The following is a 19242-nucleotide window of genomic DNA, read 5'->3' as shown; positions in this document are numbered from 1 at the left end:
TGGGGCCGGGACCAGGTGGGGCAGGGACAGGGCAGGCAGGGCCTCAGCAGGGCAGGGGTTGGGGAAGAACTGGGCAGAGGCTGGGTACAAGCAGGGGCTAGGCAGGGGCTTGCCAAGAGCAAGGCTAGGGAGGGTCTAGGCAGGCTTGAGGCGGGGCTGGGCAGGGCCTAGGAAGGCAGGGGCGGGCCAGGCCGGGCAGGGGCAGGCAGGGCGGGGGAAGGCTCCGGGCAGGGTCTGGGCAGGGGCCGGGCGCACACGCGGCAGGCGTGGTGCCGGCCTCGGCCCCCAGGGGTCGCCGTGCGCTGCACTCGCGGGGGGGCGCCCTCCCGGCCCGCATGAGCGCTCGGCCCCCTCCCGGCGGGCTCCTCCCGGCGGACTATCCCACGCCGGCGCAGGCGGGAGGGGCGGGCGCGCGCCGGCCCGGGCCGCCCCGCTGAGGTGGCGGCGGGAAGATGGCGGCTGCGCTGCTTGGCGTCTCGGTGCTGCTGGGCGCCCTGCTCCTGCTGCTGGCGGCCGCGCTGCGCCGCGCCGCCTCGCGGGGGCCGCCCGCCGCGCCGCCGGACGGTAAGCGCGGGCAGAGCGGGCGAGGGGGGGGGCCGGGCCGGGCCGGGCCGGGCGACGCTGACCCTCTGCTCCCCGCAGGCCCTAAGGCGAACGGTGACGCTGCCAAGCCGGCGGGGCCCAGGAAGGTGAAGCTGCCGGCGCGGGTCCGGCGGGACAGGCCGCAGCAGCACAACTTTGCCCACCGGCTCCTGGTCGCCGCCCTCAAGGTACCGTGAGCCCCCCCGTACCGGCCCGGCGCCCCCCCCCCCGGTCCGACCCGATGCTGACAGCGCTGCTCTCCACAGGGCCACAGTGGCTCTGTGTCCTGCCTGGACTTCAGCAGCAGCGGCAAGTACCTGGCATCATGTGCTGACGACCGCACGGTCCGCCTGTGGAGCACCCGCGACTTCGCGGAGCGTGAGCATCGCTGCCTGCGTGCCAATGTGGAGCTGGACCACGCCGAACTCGTCCGCTTCAGTCCCGACTCCCGGTAGGGCCAGGCCTTTCCACGTGTCATCCTTGCCCAGCCCTGGGAGCACTTGGGGCATTGCTGCACTGGGAGACCCTGTAGACAGAGCTGCCAGGAAAACAGGCCAAGCCCTGAGCAGGATCAGGGATGCGTCCTCTGGGCTGCAAGGAGGTCACGTTCCTCACAGCAAATCTCACAGGGTCTTGACAGTACCACTTATTCATGGTCTTTTGAGAAAGCAGCTGCCACTTTAATGTGGCGCTCAGGGCAAATATCCCTATGACCTGGCTGCTGCCACCGTGCAAGGTGTCTGTTAAGGTCGTTGCCAGCAAGCCCTGCAGTTGGGTTGAGCTGCTGAGCTTCTCTGGGTGGCTGGGGAGGGCCTCTCTCAGGCTGGGAAGACTGGTTGAAAAGCCTGCCTTGGCATTTCATGAAATGGCCTAATTTAGAGAGAGAGGAAGGGACCTAGTTTCCAGATGTTGAGTACTAATTTCTGTGCTTTTCCATTCAGTGTTGCAGTTGAGCTAACAGAGAGAACTTGGCACACTTGTAAAATGCTTACAGCTTTTTCTGTCGGGGTATCCTTCCCCAAGATGTCACTAAATGACCTACTAGCTTACATGTTGCAGCTAGCCTAAACTGGGATGGCCTGATTTTAACAGTCCAGAGTGACTGTCTTTCCACTTAGGGCATTCATTGTTTGGCTGGCAAATGGCGAGACTATTCGTGTCTATAAAATGACAAAGAAGGAGGATGGCAATTTCACGTTCACTGCAACATCTGAGGACTTCCCAAAGAAGCACAAAGCTCCTGTCATTAACATAGGAATTGCAGAGACAGGTATGGAACTGACATAGTTGCTCATTTGCCTGTGCTCTCAAGAGATTTGCTTTGCTTTCCTTGTAAAATAACAGCTGCTTTGCGTTGAAAGTGTTGGAGTTTTTGGCATACTCAAGACACATTTCTGATTCAGTATTTGATTCTGTGTACTCTTTAGCCTTTGTTTACTAGCAAGCAAATTGAAAGACATAATTTTCAGATTGGGTAAGTACAGTAAGTACAATATTAGCTCTGCTGTATGCACAGTCTCTTAATTTACGGTTTCAGGGGTACTGTTGCAGAGAGCTCTTGTCTTAATATCGGGAGCATCACTGTTTTCTGGCCCACAAATTTTGTTTTAACCAGTCAAAATTTTCTCTATCGGGTTCATAGATTTAGGAGCATATGGTCAATCTTGAACTTCTGGGATCATCTAAAATATAGCTTGGGAGCATATGTGTTAGTGGTGAGGGGCCTGATGGGTTAGTGCTTCAGGTATCTGACACTGGGCAGTTTTAAGTGAGTGGATGTGAGTTTCTCTCTGTAACAGAAGAGTACAGAAAATATTGACTGAGACCTTTGTTCAGCTGTGGAACTGAAAACTTAAACTTTGCAACAAGTAGCCTAAAGGTAAATACAAAGCTTATTGTCCAGGCTGAAAGATGAAAAAATGGGAGTCCAAAAATGCTTACACAAACAGTAATCATAGATAACAGTAGCATGACTTGTAATCAGCTAGCTGTCTGTAATACATGGCAAAAGGAATCCCTTGCCCTTGAAAGCAAAAGGAATCCCTTCAACTTGTGTTTTAACCATCTAGGGAAGACCAAGTCTGCTGCATCACTTCTGTGGTACCAGTTTATTACTGAACTCCGGAAATGGGATCTGAAGGGTGCCAGAGAAGAGAAGCACACATAGTGCCCGTTTCCACCTGACAGCTGCTGAAGCCAAAGGGTTCAAGTGCTAATGTGAAACCAGGAGCTGAGTCTTCTGTTATTGCTCTTTATGAGCCACTTCCATGCCAGGAGATTGGCATTCCTTGACGTTTGGTGCTGCTTTTATTTTTTCTTGCCTGTTCTGGTGCAGAGAGAGATTGCCCTGCTTAGGGACTGGCCCAGGCCTTTGATAAGCCTGTGGCAGTGTTAGGTCTGGGAGCTCTCCTAATCTTTGTCTTTGTTCCCCAGGAAAGTTTATCATGACAGCTTCCAGTGACACTACCATCCTGATCTGGAACTTGAAGGGTGAAGTTCTGGCCAGCATTAACACTAATCAGATGAACAATGCCTATGCAGCCGTATCACCCTGCGGGAGGTGAGGACCATGTGGATATTCCAGGCCATTCCCACTGAGGAGTGGGAGGCCAACAAGAATAAGCAGGAGCCTTGCTCCTTCCCAGAGGACATCATCAGCTCAGACCATCTGCAGTTTACTGTTATTTTAGTAAAATTTTCTGAGAGTTCCTCATTTTAAATAAGATGTCCTGGACCCTGAGAGCAGCACCTCCAGGAGCGCTCTCACCTACATAGTCTCACTTGGTGGTTTGCTATTGTGCTTCAGTACTGCTATTCTTGTTAACCATCTCCTGGAAAGCTGAGGAAGAGGACAGCATTGGCTTCAGGTGGCAGAGGCTGGCCAAAGCAAACAGTGTTTCTAGCTTTTCTAACCTTCTGAAGGTTTATTATGAAATTAAAATCTTTATTACCAAGAAAGTATTTATCAGGAAAATTTGTCCTCAGTTCTGTCTGTAACCTGTTACTGCAGCAAGACTGTGGCCATGCTCTAAGCTCAGTGAGTTTGGGGGTCTGAGCACTCACCCTTTTTTCTTAGGCCTAGAAGCTTCTCATGAGCTCTGGAATTGCTGCTATGGTCCATGGTGCCCTTCCACAGCATTGCCTGGTTTCAGTGAAAAGTGACGGTTATTTTCCTGTTGACCAAAGCAAAGATTTGAATGTAAAGGTGTTTAGATGGATCGCTGTCGCAGAGTCCTTTCTTATGCATGCCTCTGCATGAGCACCCTGGAAGGCTGCCTCTGACCTTTGCCTAGTTCAGGAGGCAGGAGGAAAGAGCTGTGTGTGGCTGCAGTTGCAGGGCTGATCCTGTGGCCCGGTCAAAGTAGGTGCTTTGTTACAAATATGCTGTGTCTCTGCTTGTTCTTTTGCCCAGGTTTGTGGCATCATGTGGCTTTACCCCTGATGTAAAGGTGTGGGAGGTATGTTTTGGCAAGAGCGGTGACTTTCGGGAGGTGACCAGGGCTTTTGAGCTGAAAGGCCATGCAGCTGGCGTACATTCCTTCTCCTTCTCCAATGATTCTAGGCGGTAAGGATATATTTTTTCACTGGCTTAAATACTATGCTTAGCTCACCCTTGGGACATGGCAGGCTGACCCCTTCCAGTATAAATGAGCAGCCTGACTGAACAAGCTGCAGTCTGTGCTCTGTGTGGGAACTCTGCTCTGTCCCTGATCTGGAGCAACAAGAGCCCATGGCAGCAAAACACTGACGGTGCTTCTGCCATTTCCTTGTTCCACATTGATATCCTCCTGGTGGGTGACTGTTCTTCCTGATCTGGAAAGAGGGTGAAGGCTAAATGTATACATATATGCACAGACACATACACACGCTTCCCAAAGAGCTTCCCAGCCATGAGCCATGAGCTCCGTGGAGTGAGTGTGTTTGCAGAAGTGGGGTATCACCTGTGTTCCATTCCCTGGCAGGATTCCTGGTTTGCAGATGTGGAAAGGATGTAGGTACTACCCATTTTCCTTGCTGTCACTTCTGCGTTCTGTCCTGGCTGTAGGATGGCAACTGTTTCAAAGGATGGGACGTGGAAGTTCTGGGACACAGATGTGGAATATAAGAAGCAGCAGGATCCATACCTGCTTCTGACAGGAAAGTGTGAGGTGACAGAGCCTTGTCGCATTGCCCTGTCCCCTGATGCTCGAGTTGTGGCCATCTCTAGTGGTACCAGTATTGTTGTGTACAACACCCGAAGAGGAGAAGAGGAGGAACGCTTTGTCAATGTCCACGGACAGTACATCACAGACTTGGCTTTTGACATTAACAGCCGCTACCTGGTGTCATGTGGGGATCGGGCCATCCGAGTGTTTCACAACAGTGCCGGTTACCGGGCAGTGGTGGAGGAGATGGAGAGCATGCTGAAAAAAACTGCTAACAAAGCCACTCGAGAGAGGCTAGAGCAACAGATCTCAAATGCCCAGAAAGCGCTGGCCGCAATCTATGGCAAGAAGCACTAGCCCTCTTTCCCCACAGTGGCATATTCGGGTTCTCTGCAGTTGCAGAGAACTGTACTCTGCATTTTTGGATTTTAATAACACTGAACAGCTTATAATAAAAGAGCATATAGACTGCTCATCTAGGACTTTCCTTGTGTGCTTTCTGAATGGGTAGTGAACAGCTGAATGGCATGTGTCTGCCTTAGAAGGTGGGAGTTAGCTTGGAATTATCTTTAGAGTAAGGGTGTTGTTTCCTTCCACAAAGCCTCATGCTCTTCCCCAGCCACTTATTTCTGTGTAGCAGTTTTCATCCCCTCACTGATAGAGCCTTTGCTCTTAACGGGCCATTGAAGTATTTGGGCTTAAAAGGGTTTTTTTGTTTTTTGTTTTTTTTTTAACCCAGATTACTGATAGTTACAGTGCAGGGCTGCCAGTAGCTGCGAGTGTGATGGAATGGGTACTGAGTCATAGTCACAGGATGGCTTCCCCCAGCTTTGCTGCCAGAGAGCAGCATGGGAGGCAGGTTTTACTCCCTTAAAAGCTGCTCAAGCTGGATGCTAAATTGAGGGTGGTTTCTTCATGGAAACTGGAAATAGTTTAACAACCCTGTATCAGTGCCAGGGTGGGAGACAGGGCTTCTCAAAGTTCTGATCTGGTTCTGGAAGCTTGATAAGGTGCACACGTGCATGCTGGTGCTGCTGCAGCAGTAACGGTGGTAGGACATGGGTGAGGGGAGGTGTACAAATACGAGTATCCCCTACCAAAGGAGGGCGTGAGCGTGCTCGGACACGGGGGCGCTGCCGCAGCGTTGCCGCCCCGAGACCGGGAGGGTTGGGCATGGGCACGGCCCGGCCCGGTGCCTCCCCTCCCCCCGGCCACCCCAGGACAAGGCCTGCAGGTCGCCGCGCAGAGGGCCCCCGGGGCTGGGGTGGCAGGTGCAGGCAGGGGACGGAGGCGGTGCCTACCTGAGAGCCGTGCGCGAACAGGCCCGGGGACAGCCTCCCCCCCGCCCCGTTCCCCAGGAGGGGGCACGGGGCCCCTCCCCCGGGGCGGGACCTGCCCCAGAGCAAAATGGTGGCGGCGGCGTCGCCCCACCTTCGCGCTTCCTCTCCGCACGCCCGGCGGGCGGGGCCACGCGCGCAGGCGCACTGCGCCCCTTCCGCGCTCTCTTCCCCCCTCCCTTCCCCCGGGCGTAGCGAACGCGCTGACGTAAAACGCGCTGGGCGTGGGCGGGGCGGGGCGCGCGCATGCGCGGGGACCAGCGGCGGGTGCTGCGGGAGCCGGGGCTGCCGGGGCTGCGGGCGCCATGTCGGGCCGCTCGGTGCGAGCCGAGACCCGCAGCCGCGCCAAGGATGACATCAAAAAAGTGATGGCCGCCATCGAGCGCGTACGCAAATGGTGAGAGGCGGGGCCGCGGGGGGTGGGGCCTGTCGGTGAACAGCCAATCACCGGGCCACACGGGTTTCGGTGGAGGTGCTCTGGTAGCGAGTACCCAATCAAAGTGCTGCATGGGTCAGTGGGCGGGGCTAGTGGGACCGCAACCAATTAGCTCGTCCGACGGCTCGGGTGTGTGTGGGGGAACCGGAAGCGGAGATAATCAGCAGGTGGCAGGGCCAATCACAGGTAGAATTACAGGGTGGGGGGACGAGATGTGGCGCTGCTCTGGACTGGCTTTTCCCTGGGCCAATCAGCACTTTGTAGGCGTGGAGCCGGGGCTTGTTACCACGGTGACTGCCGGTCTGGCTTCCCGGGCCCCTGTCTGTACTGCTCGCCGGGCGAGCGAGTGTGGGGGAGCTGCGGGCCGGGCCTCGGCTCGGCTCTCCCCCCCCCCGTCCCCTCTAACGCCTCCCTCGGCGCAGGGAGAAGAAGTGGGTGACGGTGGGTGACACGTCCCTGCGGATATTCAAGTGGGTGCCTGTGGCGGACAGCAAGGAGGTAGGTCCTATGCGGGGCCCGGTTACTTGGGGAAGGCACCAGGTGGTGGTGCTCCTCCCGGCGGGTGCTGGGGCCTCTTCCCGGCGAGCCCCGACTGTGGCTGGGCTGAGCACGCAGCCCCGGCCCTGTCATGGGAGATGAGTGAGTGGCAGGCTGCTGCGCTGCTCCGCAGCCCAGGCTGAGTGGCTGTCCTCACTTGCTTTGTGAACAAAGCTGGGATTGAGAGGTTGGGTGAGCCAGGGGTTCTCCTGTGCAGGCTCAGGTGGCTTTCCCCACCCTGGCTCTTTCTAGTGCTTGCACAGCCTGACAGTGCCTGGCAGTCCTGCATTTTCCTTTGCCTCTTTAGTATCTGCAGAGATCAGGGCTTGCAAAAAGTCATGCATCGATGCAGGCTAGCTGACCTGCAAAGCCTGAATTCTACCTTGTCCCGCTATAGCCCTGACTTCCATCTCTTATCATCTTGCAGCAATGCAACTATGTTGACATGTCTGTACTTAAGTAGGCTATTTCTTCTTCATTACATATGACTTTGTGCACTCTCAAGTGATCCCCTGTTGCTGTCTGCAGACCTCTTTGCCTTGATCCACAGGGAACCTGCTTTAATTTGATTGCACTCCTAGATGAGTGTCAGCTGGTTCTCTTACCCTCTGGCCTGGTTAGAAGAGTGCCCAAAATGGAAAGGGAGAAGGTCTGCACTGGCACATCCCTCTGGGCTGCTGGGAGATAGAGGAGCCATGCCTGGAGGTGGCATCTCTGTCTCTGAAGCAGATCATACATCTCCTGCATCCTCTTGCCAGTGGTGGACTCTCTAACCTTGTGTTTCTGATTTTCTTTCTCTCCTCAAGAAAGAGAAATCCAAATCAAGTAGCAGCACTGCCCGAGAACCCAATGGCTTCCCAGCTGACACATCTGCCAACTCCTCTCTCCTTCTGGAGTTCCAGGGTGAGTCTGGCTGAGCCCTCTTCACCCTTCCAGCTCTGGAAGGACACTAAGGTCTTAAAGGAGCTGGGATGTTACTGGTTTTATATATGCTACACATTGGGAAAAGCAATGCGTCTCTGCAGTGTGGACTTTGTTCTGATCCATTTCTGTCCCTGCTAAAGCTGTTAAGAAGCTGAAGCTGTACTTCCCTGTCAGAAAGCATCATAGTCAGCTGCTTCTGGGATCTTTCTGTGGGAAGCCTAGTGGGGAACTGGAGGAGTGGGTGTTCCCATTCCCCCTTTGCAGTCCCTGCTGGGGAGAGGCTGGTAGCTGCTTACAGATGAGCCCCCAGCTTCCAGCAGTGACTTGCATGGACCTAGGAAGAAAGGACAGAGGAACCTTGATTGCTGCTATGCTGAGGACTTTGTGCACTGTAGGATGATAAAGAAGAGGTTTGGTTACTGTTTGCCCTAACTACAGTACTGTAGGCAGTGAGCTGTGCATCCCTTGTTGCCTGACTTGCTGGGGATCCTAGCATGGGCTGGTTTCCTCTCCCCTGCCACCATGCCATTGGTCTGCTCTGGTTGAGTTGGCATGGGCGTTCTCAAGTGCAAGGTGTTCTCCTCTGTCCTGTTCAGCCTCTCCGTTTCCTCTTGGATCAACACTCTCTCTCCTGTGTACTGCTGCTTGTGATCCCCAAACACTCCAGCCAGCCACAAGTAGGCCACACTCTGTGGTGGAGCTGAGCAAGGCACAAGCAGAGCAGGGACTTGCTGCCAGGACAGAAAAGGGGCAGACCATATGCCTGTGCCCAGTCTACCCACTCAGCTCTGAGTGCAGTAGAGGAAAAGCAGCAATTTTGTTGGCCTTTCCAGTATATGCAGGAAGAGGTTAGCATTACAGTCCTGCAGTTTGGCCCTTGTGGGTCTGTTTTACTTGGAAGAGATGCATTCCAGGATTGCTTCCCCTTCTGGAGGCAACTGCTGGGTGTTCCTCCTGCTGTTAGATTGCTGCCTTGCAAATAGGAATTTTTAGGAATAGATTTTTTTCCACAAAATCCAGGTGCGCAGGCAAGAGGTCTCATGTACTTGAATGCCTGCCTGCCTGTGAGAGGTCCCAGGGGCCCTCCGTGAAGCTACAGACATGAGATTTGGCGGTGTCCCCTGCAGAGCTTTGTATCACCCCTGTAGCTTGCGCTCATTCTTTCCAAGTAGCCCAGGGTTGCTCTCCTCTGTCCTGCTCAGACTCTTCCGTTCCCCTGAGAGCAGCACCCTCTCCCCTGTGGGCTGAGTGCATATCTAATGGTAGCTGTGTCCCTGTGGGGAGCCCCATATGGGAAGCTCCTGCTGTTGCTTCGTGACTGTATGAATCCCCTGTACTCTAAATGCCGCCTTTTGAACATGCTCTTCCTTCACCACAAGGCCCTGGCTCTCAATGCTGCCCTTGGCTGCTTGTGCCCCTGGGTCAAGGTGCTCTTCTTCACTAGGTGCTGTTTCTGCAGATGAGAACAGTAACCAGAGCTCCTTGTCAGACGTCTACCAGCTCAAGGTGGACAGCAGCCCGAACTCCAGCCCCAGTCCTCAGCAGAGTGAGTCCATGAGCCCTGCTCATACGTCTGACTTCCGCACGGATGACTCGCAGCCACCCACACTGGGGCAGGAGGCGCTGGAAGGTGGGTGCTGACCTGCATGGGCACGGCTGCAGTGCTGGGAAAGAAGGAGTGGACGCCCAGGCTGGGGAGCCCAGGGAAGGCCCTACCGGAGCCTGGGCAGAACTGCCCTTGAGTGCTTGTGTGTGTTGCTTGTCTGGAGGTCTCTGTGCTGGTGGGTGACTGAGGCAGCTTTGCTGGAAGTGGCTAGGGCGGTGAAGACCTATGTTGTCTGGCTGGAGGTCTCCTCCTGGCTCCTGGGTTGCAGCAGTGGTCTGGCTCACTCGCTGAGCTGGGTAACACTGTGCTCCTGGGTCTGCAGTGTTGTTAACCCTTCTGTTCCCTTCAGAGCCCTCCCTGCCTTCCTCGGAAGTTGCAGATGAGCCTCCCACTCTCACAAAGGAAGAGCCAGTCCCCCTTGAGACTCAGGTAAGGGAGGGAGAATTGAAACTGTGGCTAGATGCACGTGGATCCAGCTTGGTCCTTTCACCCCAGGGCACATTTACTTTGGAACTGACTGATGACTGCAGTACAGCCCCACTGTGAGTTCTTTCATTGCTGCCCATTGCAGCAGAAACATCAAGATTGATAGACTTGTTCTGCAGTCCCAAACTACCCTCGGCCCAACTCCCTAAACCTCCCACCTTCCTGAGGTTTTCTGTGGTTCAGTTTAGGTGTTAGGGCACAAATTAAGTGTGTGAAGAAAAATGTGGAAATGGAGTAAAATAATGACTATAGCTGACCCAGGGCTGAACTGGACTCTCACAGGATGCCCCTGTGGCTCATTAACTGCCTGGTTCTTGCTGAAGCTGCCACACAGTTAAAGCCGAGGGTGTCCTCACAAAGTGAGACAAAGCCTTGTCTAGCCTTGGCATTGCTGGTGGACATGGTGGCCTGGATCTCGTGGGCATGCTGAGCCCCTGGCATAGCCAGTAACCTCTGCCTTCTGGCTGTTGCAGGTAACTGAAGAGGAGGAGGACTCTGGTGCACCGCCTCTGAAGAGATTTTGTGCCGATCAGAACTCTGTGTGCCACACGGCCTCGGAGAGCTAGCCTGCCCATCCCCGGGGATAGCGCCTTCGCCAGCCCCTCGCAGAGCCAGCCTGCCCTTCCCTGGGGGACGGGGTGCCTCCCTCTAGCCTGCCTTTTCCCAGGGGACAGGGCATTCCTGCCACCTGTGAGCCAGCCTGCCCTGCCCTCAGGGACAGGTGCCTCCCACCAGCCCCTGCAGAGGCAGCCTGCATTTCCCCCAGGTGGATGGTGCTTATGGGCACCTCATGCCACCAATACCTGCAAATTTGCCTCTATTTATTGGGTCCCTCTCTCCCTGCTAATCTGTACTATAGTGGTGTGGGGGTCTCTGGCATGTAGTCTGCATGTGCAAGGGGATGAGTGCTCAGGGCTGCCTGCTCTCCATAGCCCCTAAGGCACTGGCAGAAGCTGTTTGCCTGCTTCTGGATCCCCTGCCCGCCCTCCCCATGTGCTGGGAATGGAAGAGCCTTGTTCCACCTGCACCAAGTGATTTGTCTGCTCCCTTGTAACCATATCCTGGAGCTTTTCTGCAGTAGATGAGATGTGAGAAAAGACAGGAGGGGTGAGAGCACTCTGGGGATAGAGACAAAGGCCTTCCATGCCACTGGGCAGGGATCCCAAGCTGGGACGCTGTGCAATAAGCTGCTAGTTTAAGCCATTAGTATTGGAAGACACAGGAGCACTACCGCTGTGGAGGGCAGGTACTGTATGCATCAGGTGACAGCCTGCCTCTGCTCTGCAGCCAGGCACTCACAAAGCCTCCCAACCACCCTCTGAAGATGGCATCACCGAGGGGTTTGGGACTGGAGCACAGCTCAGCTGGTGGGGGAGCCTGCCAGGCCAGCCCAGCTGGGTCTGCGCCCTGCTCCCCTTCCAGCTCCCTCTGGTGCCCTGAGTGCCGCAGGCCAGGCTGGCAGAGCAGAGGGAGCTGCTTTCCTGAGCCCTGGGGGGAGCTCCTGCCACCCGTCTAGGTACACCTCTGACCTCTGGGAAGGGGAAGGATTCAGTAGGGTGTAGGGTTCCCCTCCCCAGAAAGCCCTCCTGCCCTGGGGCTCCTTGCCTCTCCTCCAGCACGGTGTGGGGACCCAGTCCCCCATGCCCTCACGCTCCCTGCCATGAGCACCCCGGCCCTGCAGCACCCACCACCCCGCACCCCGGGGAGCCGCTCCCGGGGCTCTGCCCGGCTGCCCCTCCCAGCCCTCCCCCCGCCGCCATCTGCATGTCCCACCGAGTCTGTGATCGAGCCTGGTGAAGTCGAAGGCGCCGGCTGCGCGTGGAAGTGGAGAGATATTTTAGCACTGAATAGAATATTTTTAAAATTAAACTATTTGAAATACAGCACATGGTGTCTCAGCAGGGGGGTGGGAGGGGCTCCCTCATCCCTGCGCCTGCTTGGGGCCGGCTGGGGCCCAGGAAGTGGCAGGGCCGAGGCGCAGTGCTGCCGCCAGGAGCTTTCGTAGCCTGGGAGGGCAAGTGGGGCTGCTGCCCCCACCCCGGCTGTGAGTCAGGCCATGCCAATGCTTCCCTTGCCCCCTTGGTCAAGCTGGTCCCGGTCCCCACCCCCTCCAGTGTCCCTCAGGCCGTGTGGTTCCCAGCCCCATCAGCCTGAGCCTGGTGCCGACCCCAGTCAGGCCGTGCCCAGGCCCTTCCCAGCCCCGAATCAGGCTGTGCCGTGCCCAGGGCCCCCTGTTCCAGTCAGCCTGAGCCCAGTGCCCCCTGCCCCCCCCCCGGGTCAGGTGGTGCCCGGTGGCCTTGCCCCATCAGCCCTTCCCTGGTGCCCCCCCCTGCCCCGGTCAGCCCATGCCCAGGCCTTTCCCCCTCCCGGGGTCAGGCAGTGCCATGCTCAGTGCCCCCCCACCTGGTCAGGCTCCCCCCCGGGGTCAGGCCATGCTGTGCCTGGTGTCCCTTGAACAGTCAGGCCATGCCCAGGCTCCCCCCTGCCCAGGTCAGGCCATGCAATGGTCGGTGCCCCCTCACTCAGGTCTTGCCATGACCCTCCCCCCACCAACCAGGCCCCCAGAGCAGGGTGCCCAGCCCAGTGGTGTCCAAGCAGCCCAGGGGGAACACGAGACAGTGGGTACCAGCCTAACCTGCCCCCTCCCCGGTGGGGACACCCATGGACAGCCCTGGTCCAGCAGCAGGCACCAGGGGACCCACGGAGGGACCCCCTCCCAGCCCACTGCACCTGGGGGCCTGTCACTGAGCACCCATGCCTGGCATCGCCTGCCACCCTGCAGTGCTGAGTGTCCACGTGTCCCCCAGCTCTAGCCTCTCCCGACCTGCTTCTGGCACCCCCCAGGTGTGGGCATCCCCAGGATCTCCCCAAGGCTGGTCCCCAGAGAGGAAAGCCAAAGAGCACTGTAGCATGAAACTGAGACCTGCAAACTCGGAGCAAGTCTGAGCTGCCTGCCAGCACGAAACTACTCCCCCACTCTCTCTGAGTTTGATTTCTGGCAGTTAACCGGCTGAGTTAACTCAGCATGGAATTAGAAGAGAGCCAGACCACTGCAAGGAGTGAGCAGATCCACAAGCAGCAGTCAGCCCCCAAAACAACCAAGCTGTGTTGTGTAACTTCACCCTAAAATTAGCTTGGGCAAATGTGGGCTCGCCTGGGTGTGGGTCCCAGGTCGCCCATTCAAAGCATGGCATCCCTCAATGAGGTGTCTCCTCCACTTTTTGGTTTGCTAGCTCTTGGGGACACAGCACTATGGTTTTTGTAAGTGAGGTAGTTCTTGGAATAAGTTTGGGAATCGCTGTCCAGCATCATTTTGAGTTTATAGGTCAGTGATGACACTTGTCCTGTTGAAGAATTGTTCTAAGGTCACTAAACTGTACTGTCCTTCTGTCTGCAAGTTTTCTGTTTGAAAAGCATCAAACTGGTGGAGGCTCACAGCATAAAAGACTCATCATGGGGCTTGTCAAATTCTCCATTCCCAGCTTCGGCATGTACATAAAGTGCAGGGTGAGTTAATGACCACTGCTTTTCTGGGAAGAGATCACTGGTGCAGCCCGCAAGCCTCCTCTTGCATATACTGCTGGTGTTTTCCAAGCTGTCTGATTATCTAAAATCTGCGGTTAAATTAGACAGTCTCCTGCATGTCCACCACAATACTTTCAAAGTCTTCTGGCAACACCTGTGGAATTTATATTATAATGGGGATATCAGGAGGAAATTCAAGTTTGCTGTATAGTTAACAATTGTGGTGTAGATAATTTTCAGCAGCAGAAACTGCTCCTGCACATGGTCACATAGGATAGTCCTTTGTTCATAGTTGAGAGCATTAAGATATGTTTTGTATGTAGTTTTAAAATAATGAATAGAAATGGATCATGCATGCACTGGAGTGATCATGCAGGACCAGGGACCAACTGGATTGTAATAATTCATCAGGACAACAATTCAGGGAGCTGACCCGACCCAGCTGAAGATGCTGTTGCAACGATGCTTGCAATGAAAACTTCCTTCTCTTGCCGTACTGTGACTGGCTGTCATGTTCAAGAGATTTGATTTCCCATGTGAGCATTACCCCACGCAAAAGATCCCAATAAATTATTTTAATTAACATTATGTCCATGAGTGTCTTTGCAACAGTCTGTCTTGGATTTGTTTGTGTATTGCAAATAGTTATTATCATTTTCCAGTTTATTAAATTTAGTGTGTAAGCCTAAACCAAAGACTCACTGTTTCCTTTGTTACACTGTCTTGTATAATCATTAAGTGTTTTTCAAAATTTATCATTTCAGGTTCAGGATGGCCAGAAAAGAAGGGCAGCTGCTGGTTAATTTGAAAACAAACTACCCTGATGTGGCTGTAGATATTGGGAAAATAGTTCTTGGCGAGATATCCAAAAAGAAGATCTCTAACAATCAGAAAAGGAAACGAAGTGAGCTTGTTAAAGCAGTGTGTGCTTTGCTGAATTCAGGAGGAGGAGTAGTGAGGATGGAGATTGAAAACAAGAATTATTATTTTCAGGAACACAGCATTGGCCTAGACATAGAGCAGTCCCTCAGGGTTTTTAATTGACTCTGCAGAGACCGGTGAATATTTTACATGGATGCAGCAGCAGAGTCACTTTCTGCTTTTTGTGAAAAACTTGAAGCTGTGGAGATCCACAGGGGAAAAGTGAATCCACAAAGCCACATATCTGTAGCCTGTTTGTCCTGTAGATCTTTCACTTCAGTCCTTCCTATTGCTCCGAGTGCAGCTGTTGGATTGCTCAGAAAGAAGGAAAACCATGCCAAGAGCTGTGATGAGAATGGGCCAAGTCCTAAGAAAGCCCTGTTGAATGTTGATGGGGGAGCAAAGGAGACTCCTTTGAACACCCAGGAGTGCCACATCCAAGCTGTCATGGCCAGGTTTTTATGAAGACAGAAACTGATGGCTGGAGAAGTCTTGGATTTCACAGACACAACCCATGTTGAATTTAAGAACTTCTCAACAAGGGATGTCTTGAAATACATTAGAGAAATCCTTCTAAATTATGTCTCTGCCTTTGCAAACACTCAGGGTGGTTATTTAATTTTTGGAGTGGATGACAGCAGTAAAGTTGTTGGAAGCCATAATGAAGTAGAAAAAGAAGCTTTAGCAAAAACAGTAGCTGATGTCATAGGCTTGTTGCGCGTCTATCACTTCTGTAGGTTTCAGGCTACGGTGCAGTTTAAGTCTAACATCTTGAATGTTTATGACAAAGAGGAACACTTGCATGGCTATGTATGTGCTCTGAGAGGCAAACCATTTTGCTGGGCTGTTTTCCATGATATCCCTCACTCCTGGATTGTGAAGGGTAACACGGCTGACAGACTGAGCATCAAAAAATGGACATGACAGCTGCAGATCCAGTAAAATTAGGGGGAAGTCTTCATTTATTTTAGTGCCATCTTCATTTTTGCCTTGGTTTGTAAGCTTTCAAGAGCGAAGACCAACTTCTTTTGTTCTGTGTTTTTGCTGTACCTAGAGAATGGATTCTGGCCCATGGCACAGTCACAGTACAACAGCAGTAGTTTCAGTACAACAGCAGCAGTTCGACAGTGCCACTCTGTGACTATACAGTTACCGACCTCCAAAGCCAAATCATTATTTGAAGCAGTACTGTTTGAACTGTTTCAGCAGGACTTTTTGAAGCACTCCCACCTGGTGGAAGTTTTCCTAGGGTTCAGATCTCCTGTGCCCCCTGAAACAAAGTGGCCAGATTCAAAATTTGCCCGTGAGCTTCCATTACTCTTAATGGGAATTGCAGAAGACTTTTGAAGCTGGCCATGGCTGTTAAGATGCTTAGGAGGATGCTTAGTGGAAATCTGGCCACTTTAGGTGTCTAAAAGGAGCTTGTTTTAAAAAAATGTCCTTACTGGCGTTGTGCCCCAGAGAGTGAAATCCCTGGAGCCTGATGTGCTAGTGAGGATTAATCTCCCCTCTGTCCTGGTTTGGCCTCTGTGGATGCAACATCTGGTCACAAAGTGTTTGGTGCCAGCATTAAAATAAAATGATCATTTTAACTGTAATGGTGGTGTCAGACTGACTTGCAACTTTTCTTCTCTTTCCTCCTATCAAGTACTAACAAAATCTGGAATGAAGTCAGCAACACTGGTGTGGCTACTAATGCCTTTTCAATTAGGTTTTTAGGGATCAGCTGGAGGTTGAGAAAAGTGCTTTTAAGTCTGCAGGCCAACAAGCACAGGCTGCAAAAGGCTCCTCCATACTGAGGCTCTCAAACATTTCAGGTGTCAGTTGAAATGTCACTTCGCATACCTGCTGTTGGCTCTATGGCTGTTAAAAGCTGTGTTTTGAAGGAGCAGGAGTGTAAGGCTTAGCTTGTTTTAAAGCATGTTGTCCCACTTCATTTTGAAATCCTTCCCCTTGGAAAGCTGTGTCTTGCCTTGTGTTCCATCATCCCATGACAAGACCTGTACTGCAGGCCCTAGGGAAGTCATTCTGTTGTTTCATAGACCAGGGACTTGAAAAAGAGGTTTTCAGTCTTAAAGGAAACTAGCTCTCCTTTCCTACTGGTTCCCTGTAACACAAATCTCCCATGAGTGTATGCTCATGGCAGTGACAGCATGAACAAGGAATGTATTAGTCAAATGGCACCTCCTGTCCAAGCTGAGCTGAGGCCATGCATGGCAGCTCTGGCGCATCATGGATTCCCTCCTGTGCCTGTGGTCTGTGTTTAGGGCTGAGACGTCTGGTCTCTTCAGTCAGTTGTTTCCTGTCGGTGATGATCAGAAGGGAAGGAGGCTGAAAGGACAATAAAGTTGCACAAAACACAGAGAAAGTGATGTTGATAGGAGGGCAGTGAAGCAGGGAAAGCATTTGGAGATGTGTGTCTTCTGAAGAGACTCGTGTGGCACACACACGTTATTCCTTTTAGATGCTTGTACGCTGTTCAGGTGTCTCTTGCCTGTGCACTGGAGTGTCAACAACCTCATCCCAGGTGTGGTTTAAATCTTGTCTTTGAATCGTAAAACCATCTATGTTTTGAGCCCTATTTTGCCTACAGAATCACAGAATCACAGAATGGTTGAGGTTGGAATGGACATCTAGAGATCATCTAGTCCAACCCCCCTGCTCAAGCAGGGTCACCTACAGCACGTTGCCCAGGATCGCGTCCAGGCGGGTTTTGAATATCTCCAGAGAAGGAGACTCCACAACCTCTCTGGGCAACCTGATCCAGTGCTCTGTCACCCACAGCAAATCAAGATCATGTTGGTTTGACCCAATATTGTCATACATAGGTACGTACATACAACTGGTAGGGTATTTAAAAGATACAACTGCACCAGTAATGTTGATTTGCTTGATTTTTTCAGGTGTTTTGAATTCTTCTTTCCCATTTTTGCCACTAGGTGTAATCCTTAACACACACACAATTGATGAGAATATACCCCATGTCCTGGGGGCTTAGGCACGAGCTGCCACCTGTGATGCTCAAAAATCTTCTTATGGGCAAAACATATATATATAGCCAACAATACATTTGTAGTATATTTGAAATTTGTAGTATATTTGAAATCTTAACAGTCAAACAAGACTTTGTTATTAGTCTAGATCTAATTATTACAGAAAAAGAAAGAAAAATAGAATAAATGAATACTACTCTACAGAAAAATTCTTAATAATAATAGTACGTTAAAACTGTTACCCACCCATTTCCTAGTATCTACCCCTTTTCCTGGTCTTATGCTCAGCTTTCCACTGCCCCTCGGGGTCTGCATGTTGATGGCTTCAGTCTGGTGTGGAGGGTGTTGCAGTGAGTCATCAGCCTCCCAGGTCCTTTGTGGGGAGGAGTATGTTGTTGATGGTGATGGTTTCTTCCTCATGCCAAGATCTACTTGGGGTCATTTGCCTCAAGTTTGCTAACACACTTCTACGACACATTTGTTTTTCACTGGCTGCAAGTTCACCGTTACATCTGAATTTACTATACATGCTGTGTTTGACATCAGACAGATACTCGTTGTTTGCTCTGTTACGCCTAAGACCAGTTTTGTCCAGCTCCATGTCTGCACTGCTTTAACTGAGCATTCAAGAGCTGTTTCTAGCCTTGGGATTGCCAGTGCCAGCCTGTGCCCCATCTCTTATCATCCCATATCTAGAATCCTCAACATCACATCCTGTGGCATTCCCGTTTCTCAGGACCTCTGCTATCATACCAGGCCTATATTCTCTACTCTACATCATTATGTTAGAGGCAGAAATATCTCACTCTATGCAGAATAACTACTTGTTGCTACTATTGTATAAAACTATGATGGTACCATACAAAAATAAGCAAAGCAAACCAGATTAGCCACAACCACCTTGTTATTAGAAAAATTGCTGATGCAGGTAAACCAAATTAAAAAAAAAAGCTCCAGACAGGTCAAGGAAGGCTCAGACAAAGCAAACCTGATGAGCCTCAGTCCTGAGGCCTTGCAAACTCAGTACAAATATTGTGTCTTGGTACTAGCAATGGCAATACTATAGTACTGGGCTGCAGGACTACACACCAAATATTTGGGTGTCAGATGGCTAATTATCTTAGACACTTATCTCAGCCAATATGTTAATTCTGCCACATTGCACATTGATGGGGGATTGGTCCACTTTAGGACCAATAAGGGAAAGTAAAGCTCTCACCTTACAGTACAGGTGTGGAGAATCTTGCCTTTGTTTTACTTTTTTAGGTGAACAGAGATGTATAAACACTTTGCTTTATTTCAGAAACATTTGAGCTATAGAAGCAGCTATGGTTGCTGAGCAACAGATACTCCCATATCATTCAAAACAAGCTCTTAAGGACAAGAAAATAAAAATAACCAAGGACACTATAAATCCTGACTGCTCACACAGAACTGGCCTATGGCTTTTAGGTCAAGCTCTGAGTAAAGTACATAGGATAGACACAGAACTCCAAGTCTACAGTCCAGTACTAAAATCATTCCAATTAGTAACGCACAGATACTTTGTCTTTAAATATATTCCACTGAATTTGCTTTCAAATACAATCCAAATTCTGACTTGTACATATATGTATTAAGTGCTAATTTTGCTAATTAATTTTGTAATTTTGCTCTCTTTTCATACTTGTTTTCTTTTCATGCTTACTCTCAGATCATTAATTTACTAGCCAGTTAATACTGTTTTGATACATGATATGTACTTGCTCTT

The 19242-nt window shown here is 51.9% G+C and overlaps 3 protein-coding genes and 1 long non-coding RNA gene across 5 annotated transcripts; 3 read left to right on the top strand and 1 right to left on the bottom strand.

The window, feature by feature from the left end:
• Positions 1-304: 304 nt before the first annotated feature.
• On the top strand, positions 305-5200 carry TBL2 (transducin beta like 2). The gene is made up of 7 exons (XM_067309645.1): positions 305-564; positions 643-770; positions 849-1033; positions 1701-1852; positions 3016-3142; positions 3995-4147; positions 4628-5200. The coding sequence occupies exons 1-7, from the start codon at positions 453-455 to the stop codon at positions 5082-5084; spliced, it is 1314 nt and encodes a 437-aa protein (XP_067165746.1). The 5' UTR covers positions 305-452; the 3' UTR covers positions 5085-5200.
• On the bottom strand, positions 1867-6082 carry LOC136993933 (uncharacterized). The gene is made up of 3 exons (XR_010886200.1): positions 6029-6082; positions 3646-3755; positions 1867-2908 (listed from the first exon to the last, which is right to left on the bottom strand). It is a non-coding gene; the product is annotated as an uncharacterized lncRNA (long non-coding RNA).
• Positions 6083-6331: 249 nt separating this feature from the next.
• On the top strand, positions 6332-11936 carry BCL7B (BAF chromatin remodeling complex subunit BCL7B). 2 transcript variants are annotated; one of them, XM_013956691.2, is made up of 6 exons: positions 6332-6461; positions 6923-6998; positions 7844-7940; positions 9421-9591; positions 9917-9996; positions 10527-11936. In XM_013956691.2, exons 1-6 carry the CDS (start codon positions 6370-6372, stop codon positions 10617-10619), a joined length of 609 nt encoding a protein of 202 aa, XP_013812145.2. In that variant the 5' UTR covers positions 6332-6369; the 3' UTR covers positions 10620-11936. The 2 variants fall into 2 exon arrangements, with proteins under 2 accessions (XP_013812145.2, XP_067165801.1); XM_067309700.1 differs by having other exon boundaries at positions 9406-9591.
• A 2412-nt stretch (positions 11937-14348) lies between these two features.
• On the top strand, positions 14349-15460 carry LOC136993953 (protein SLFN14-like). The gene is made up of 2 exons (XM_067309923.1): positions 14349-14610; positions 14971-15460. The coding sequence occupies exons 1-2, from the start codon at positions 14350-14352 to the stop codon at positions 15421-15423; spliced, it is 714 nt and encodes a 237-aa protein (XP_067166024.1). The 5' UTR covers position 14349; the 3' UTR covers positions 15424-15460.
• The last annotated feature ends 3782 nt before the right edge of the window (positions 15461-19242 follow it).

Source organism: Apteryx mantelli, chromosome 22 (assembly GCF_036417845.1).
Source record: "Apteryx mantelli isolate bAptMan1 chromosome 22, bAptMan1.hap1, whole genome shotgun sequence".
Taxonomy (NCBI): Eukaryota; Metazoa; Chordata; class Aves; order Apterygiformes; family Apterygidae; genus Apteryx; species Apteryx mantelli.
This window is presented reverse-complemented; position numbering and strand designations above follow the sequence as displayed.

What these genes read in the sequence shown, in the direction of transcription:
- TBL2 (XM_067309645.1), top strand. Translation starts at nt 453, where the DNA reads ATGGCGGCTGCGCTGCTTGGCGTCTCGGTGCTGCTGGGCGCCCTGCTC. An exon ending in CGCTTCAGTCCCGACTCCCG is followed by an intron (nt 1,034 to 1,700) that starts GTAGGGCCAGGC and finishes CTTTCCACTTAG; the next exon opens with GGCATTCATTGTTTGGCTGG. An exon ending in TTCTCCAATGATTCTAGGCG is followed by an intron (nt 4,148 to 4,627) that starts GTAAGGATATAT and finishes TCCTGGCTGTAG; the next exon opens with GATGGCAACTGTTTCAAAGG.
- BCL7B (XM_067309700.1), top strand. Translation starts at nt 6,370, where the DNA reads ATGTCGGGCCGCTCGGTGCGAGCCGAGACCCGCAGCCGCGCCAAGGAT. An exon ending in CTGTGGCGGACAGCAAGGAG is followed by an intron (nt 6,999 to 7,843) that starts GTAGGTCCTATG and finishes TCTCTCCTCAAG; the next exon opens with AAAGAGAAATCCAAATCAAG. An exon ending in GGGGCAGGAGGCGCTGGAAG is followed by an intron (nt 9,592 to 9,916) that starts GTGGGTGCTGAC and finishes TGTTCCCTTCAG; the next exon opens with AGCCCTCCCTGCCTTCCTCG.
- LOC136993953 (XM_067309923.1), top strand. Translation starts at nt 14,350, where the DNA reads ATGGCCAGAAAAGAAGGGCAGCTGCTGGTTAATTTGAAAACAAACTAC. An exon ending in ACATAGAGCAGTCCCTCAGG is followed by an intron (nt 14,611 to 14,970) that starts GTTTTTAATTGA and finishes TTATGAAGACAG; the next exon opens with AAACTGATGGCTGGAGAAGT.